The 5,908-nt window shown below is 54.1% G+C and overlaps 1 protein-coding gene across 1 annotated transcript in view; it reads left to right on the top strand.

Moving 5' to 3' along the window:
* Window positions 1-5,369, top strand: part of SEMA4B (sema domain, immunoglobulin domain (Ig), transmembrane domain (TM) and short cytoplasmic domain, (semaphorin) 4B) — a 24,761-nt gene extending 19,392 nt beyond the window's left edge. The window contains exons 11-14 of the mRNA XM_014549614.1: window positions 1-156; window positions 636-802; window positions 3,364-3,449; window positions 3,721-5,369. The exon at window positions 1-156 is cut by the window's left edge and continues 9 nt beyond it. Coding sequence (XP_014405100.1) covers window positions 1-156; window positions 636-802; window positions 3,364-3,449; window positions 3,721-4,451 — 1,140 coding nt within the window. The 3' untranslated portion in view covers window positions 4,452-5,369. The remainder of the gene's footprint in view (window positions 157-635; window positions 803-3,363; window positions 3,450-3,720) is intronic.
* Window positions 5,370-5,908: the final 539 nt, after the last annotated feature.

Here is a 5,908-nt window from a genome sequence, read left to right as displayed (position 1 = left end):
ACAGGTTCCGCCCAGGGCCTGAGCACTGTCCTTGCTGCAGAGGACGGCCGGCTGCACAAGGCGGTGGACGTGGGCTCCAGCGTGCACGTTATCGAGGAACTCCAGATCTTCTCGCCCGGGCAGCCCGTGCAGAACCTGCTCCTGGACCCCAACCGGGTAAGCAGGCGGCAGAGGCCCGTCAGCGCGTGTGGGGTGCCCCTCTGCTGGTAAGCTGTTAGAAAGTGAGTGCCCGGGCCCTAGCCTGTTTGGCTCAGTGGATAGAGCATCGGCCTGTGGACTGAAGTCCCGGGTTCGATTCCAGTCAAGGGCATGTACTTTGGTTGCAGGCCCCTCCCCGGCCCGGGCCCTGGTCTGGGTGCCTGCAGGAGGCATCCAATCGATGTGTCTCTTTCACAACATTTCTCTCTGTCTCTCCCCCTCCCACTCTCTCTAAAAATCAATGGGAAAATATCCTTGGGTGGAGAGGATTTAAAAATAAATTAATTTAAAAAAAAAAGAAGAAGAAAGTGGGTGCCTGGGAGCATGGGAGGAGGCCCTGGGGAAGTGGCTCAGGTTGGGCACTCGAGCCAGGGGTGGTTGTGGGTGGTGGCCCGGGCCGCCGTGCCTACCTCTGATCCCCGTGTCTGTCTGTGCAGGGTCTGGTGTACGCAGCCTCATACTCGGGTGTAGTCCAGGTGCCCGTGGCCAACTGCGACCTGTACCGGAGCTGCGGGGACTGCCTCCTGGCCCGGGACCCCTACTGCGCTTGGAGCGGCAACAGGTGCCGTCACATCAGCCTCTACCGCCCGGAGGCGACCTCCAGGTGAGAGTCCTGAAGGCCTTCCCCCTGCCCATCCCTGTGTGGGGCCTCGGAGCGCCTTCCCCGGGCTCTCTGAGAATCCCTGCACAGCTTCGTTTGCGTCCACTGTCTTGGTGTAATTATTATTTTTAAATACTAGAGGCCCGATGCACAAAATTCGAGCAAGAGTAGGCCTTCCTTCTCCCGGCTGCCGGGACTGGCTTCTCTCTGGCACCCCGAACCTGGGATTCCCTCGCAGCCCCAAGGACATCCGGTCTAATTAGCATATTGCACTTTTATTATTACGGATTTTTATTGATTTCAGAGAGAAAGGGAGAGGGGGAGAGAGATAGAAACATCAGTGATGAGAGAGAATCATTGATTAGCTGCCTCCTCCACGCCCCACACTGGGGATCGAGCCCACAATCCGGGCATGTGCCCTTGTCCGGGAATCGAATTGTGACCTCCTGGTTCATAGGTTGACATATTTTAAGTGAAATCAGGACCTGCCCCATTTGTAGTGTCCTTGTTTAAAAAAAAGAAAGAAAGAAAGAAATTATTTGAAGTGGCCTAGTCAAAATAATACAATTTTTTAAAAAGTTGTTTTCAAATTGACTTGTTTGGGTTATAAAATGTTTGTATATGCCCTAGCCGGTTTGGCTCAGTGGGTAGAGCGTCAGCCTGTGGACTGAAGGGTCCCAGGTTCGATTCCCGGTCAGGGCACATGCCCAGGTTGTGGGCTCCACCCCAGTAGGGGGCATGCAGAAGGCAGCGAATCAATGATTCTCTCTCATCATTGATGTTTCTATCTCCCTCTCCCCTCCTCTCTAAAATAAAAAAATATATTCAAAATAAATAAATAAAATAAAATGTTTGTATAGAAAACTTAGAAAATAGAGATAAGCCCAATCAAAACATAACTACCCCTAAACCCACCACCTAGAGAGAATCACGGTGAGAATTTGATGTCTACCCTCCCAGACTTTTCTACCTACGTGTAAAACAAAAGAGCATGCATTTTAAGTGGAAACAAGACCTGTCCCCCACTTGTCGTGTCCCCGCTTCACACAGGGGGACCCCAGTGCCAGCTTCCTATTTCACAAAACCTCATGTGACCACACACATGGACACTGGGAGGGACACACCAAACACGCGCCTTGTCATGGCCCCTGGATGCTGGTTTTTACAGTATCTTCAGCCTTGGTCCTTGTTTGAATCGTTCTGAGGTTCTTGGTTACATTTTATGCAACAAGTCAGTGCGTGGGCATGGATTTGAGAGAGAGACAGCTCTCTGCCCCGTCTGGGTGGCTCAGTTGGTTGGAGCGTCATCCTGTACACCGAGCATGTCAAACTCAAAGGCTCACACGGGCCCAATAAACAAGGTTTAAGTGTATGTGGCCGCAAAAAATCAAAAGCTTCCATTTTCATAGAAACGTAGGTTTATTTCGATAGAGACATGCTGAGTGCAAAGGGCTGAAATAAGTGAGTGATCGTTACCATAAAATAATAGAACATTTTAATAAAAATTAATATATTTTTCTTGAACATTCACTTACCAGACACTGAGTAACGGCACAAATGAATAAGTGTAATGCAGATAAACCTATTTTTTTGGTTCTCCGAAAGTGAGATATTTCCTGTGGCGCACACCAAACAAGTCAGTCCAGGACGAATGACGTGGCCATGGGCTGCTAAAATATTCGCTGCTGGTATTAGTGGAGAGAAATGGTGTGCCTGCGTGTAAGGCGCATAAGGGAAATGAATGCAACACGACAATAGTAATCAGTCATTAGCGAATGTTGTAGTTCGTTTTTAATGATTATGTATAACAGGATGTTGTAAAAATTAAGTCATGCAATGTTTTTTTTAAAGATATTTTATTGATTTCTCACAGAGAGGAAGGGAGAGGGACAGGAGAGTTAGAAACATCGATGAGAGAGAAACATCGATCAGCTGCCTCCTGCACACCCCCTACCGGGGATGTGCCTGCAACCAAGGTACATGCCCTTGACCAGAATCGAACCTGGGACCCTTCAGTCCGCAGGCCGATGCTCTATCCACTGAGCCAAACTGGTTAGGGCATGAAATTTTTATTAAAACGTTTCTTACATACCATTATATTGGCTGGGCTGCAAAAATATTCGTTGTGGACCGTGAGTTTGACATGCTTGCTGTACACCAAAAGGTGGTGGGTTCAATCCCTGGTCAGGGTGCGTCCGGGAGGCAACCAATCGATGTTTCTATTCCTCTCTCTCCCTCTCCCCTCCTCTCTCTCCCAAATCAATAAACATATCCTTGGGTGAAGATTTAAAAAAAGACAGACACACACAGCTATATACACACACAGAGCCAGGTGTCCTTCCTGTGTCTTAAGGCTTTTACTGCTTTTGTAATGCAGGGGAGTATTACAGTAACTTTTACTTGAAATAACCACTGGGAAACAGGAGATGCTGGCCTGCTTTTTACCCTGCTCTGGGCCTGCTGGTCCCTGAGCCCCGGGCCCTTGCCTCCAGGGCTGCACCTGGGGATAGGGGTGCAGACCCACGGGGCACCCTGGCCTATCCCAGGCTCTCTTTGTTCCTCAGGCCATGGATCCAGGACATCGAGGGAACTAACGCCAGGGACCTCTGCAACGCTTCCTCCATCAAGTCCCGGGGTGCTGCACCAGCAGGTAAGGTGCCAGTCAGAAGATGGAGGGAGGCAGGGGCCAAGCTGCTTAGAAGGCTCCTGAATTCAGGCACTGGCGGGAGTAAATGCCTTCCCTCCCGTCCTCGTCCCCCCCAGCCTGCAGGCGAGGCCCTGGGAAGTGGAAGTCACAATCCCCAGAGTCCTCAGAGTTGCCACGGTGGCCTGATGGGCGCTGCCCAGCGGGAGGTGGGTGAGCTGGGGCTGGGGTGCACGCCAGGCCCCCTTGGCCCCATGTCTGCCTCTCCTGCCCGCAGGTGAGAAGCCGTGTGAGCCAGTCCTGTTCCAGCCCAATACGGTGAACACCTTGGCCTGCCCCCTGCTCTCCAACCTGGCGACGCGGCTCTGGCTGCACAAAGGGCAGCCTGTCAATGGCTCGGCCTCCTGCCGGGTGCTGCCCACGGGGGACCTGCTGCTGGTGGGCAGCCAGCAGGAGCTGGGGGTGTTCCAGTGCTGGTCGCTGGAGGGGGGCTTCCGGCAGCTGGTGGCTAACTACTGCCCGGCGGTGTTGGACACGGCGGCAGACCGGCGGGGGAAAGGGTCCGTCGTCATCAACACGTCGCGGGTGAGCGCGCCCGCCCACGGCAAGGCCAGCTGGGGCGCGGACCGGTCCTACTGGACCGAGTTCCTGGTGATGAGCGTGCTGTTCGTGCTGGTCATACTGCTCCTGATCCTGTTCTTCCTCTACCGGCACCGCGATGGCATGAAGGTCTTCCTGAAGCAGGGGGAGTGTGCCAGCGTGCACCCCAAGACCCGCCCGGTGGTGCTGCCGCCTGAGACCCGGCCGCTCAACGGCGTCGGTCCCCCGAGCATCCCGCCGGACCACCGAGGCTACCAGGCCCTGTCGGACAACTCCCCGGGGCCACAGGTCTTCACGGAGTCCGAGAAGAGGCCGCTCAGCATCCACGACAGCTTCGTGGAGGTGTCCCCGGTGTGCCCCCGGCCCCGGGTCCGCCTGGGCTCTGAGATCCGGGACTCGGTGGTGTGACAGCTGACTTCCAGAGGAGGCCACCCTGGCTTCAGAGCGCCGTGGATGCTCAGAGGCATTGGCTGGACTCTGCTCTTGTAGAGTCTGGCTGGACACGGCGCCGTGCCCAGCCCTCCGGAGTAGCGGGGCCCTTCAACCGGCCCCGTTGGAGGAGCGAGGCCCCTCCAACGCAGATGCCATGGCCCCGCGGAAGATGGGCGGGCGCCCGCCTAGGTGCGCAGAGCAGTGCTCCTCATGTAAGCTGAGCCTTTTGTGTAAAAAAAACCACTGAAAATGTGAAATAAGAACGATGCCATGTGCCCGGCCGCTCCAGCTCGCAGCCCCCAGCCTCGGGGTCTCGCCCTGGTTGGGGTTTTGGAAACATCCACCGCGGTGGGTGGAGACAGTTGGGAACCTCTGCCTTATGCTACTGCCACAGGCGGCCCGTCACTGCTGGGCCGGGGGCCGGCTCCGGCTCCGTGGGTCCTGCCTGGCCACTGGCCAAGTTGTTACGGCCACCATCCCGTCACCTCAGGGACCGAGGGCCACGCTGGCACTGCGGCCCTCACGAGGCCTGGGCTCGAGCCACCTCTGGACCTTTCCGGCCTGTATCAGGCCCTGGCCACGTGACAGCAGGCAGCGAGAGCTCAGGAGTTAGGACAATGTTCACCTTTCCCTCGGAATTCTAGGAAGAGACTGCTGTTGGCTGCCTTCCTCTGTCCAGACTGAAACCCGTGTCCCCCGTCCCGTATCCACCCAGCGCGTCTCGGCGCCCAGTCCCCCTTCACTCCCACACTTCACCTGCCTCCGATCTAAGGGAGTTGACGCTGCCCAGCACAAGGGCCTGAATTTATGTGGGTTTTATATTTTTTTAAAGTCAGATGCACTTTACATTTGTTCTGTTTTTTTGTATTGTAAATAAAATCTCAAGAACTGAAACTGAATCGTAGCCCTTCCTCTTAAAGGACCGTTGACCTAGCCATGGCTCAGTGGCTAGAACGTTGGACTGCAGACCAAAGGGTCCCGGGTTCGATTCCGGTCAAGGGCACGGACCTTGGTTGCAGGCTCTTCCCTGGCCCAGGCCCTGGTTGGGGCTCATACAGGAGGCAACCAATCGCTGTTTCTCTCTCACATCGATGTTTCTCTGTCTTTCCCTCTCTCTTTCCTACTCTCCCTAAAAATCAATGGATGAGGATTAACAAAATGAAATAAAACAGATATAAACTAAATTAACTAGAAGGGGAAAACAATTTACTAAAGTAAAAATGAAAAATAAAAAAAATGAAAGGACTGTTGCTTTTTGAGGTTGGTCTAATCTTCTGAGTTCTGGGGGTTCTGAACTTCCTGTTCCCAGGGGCCAGGGGTCAGGGGGCCAAAGCCAGCCCGCCTGCCCGCCACCATATCAACCTTTTACTCTGGTCAGGGGTCGGGGCACAGGGAACAGGGTTTTTATTTAACTCTTAAAATTCTTTTTTTTA

This window comes from Myotis brandtii, unplaced genomic scaffold (assembly GCF_000412655.1).
Source record: "Myotis brandtii unplaced genomic scaffold, ASM41265v1 scaffold561, whole genome shotgun sequence".
In the NCBI taxonomy this organism is placed as follows: Eukaryota; Metazoa; Chordata; class Mammalia; order Chiroptera; family Vespertilionidae; genus Myotis; species Myotis brandtii.
Note: the sequence above shows the minus strand (reverse complement) of the source record. Positions and strands in the feature narration are given on the sequence as shown.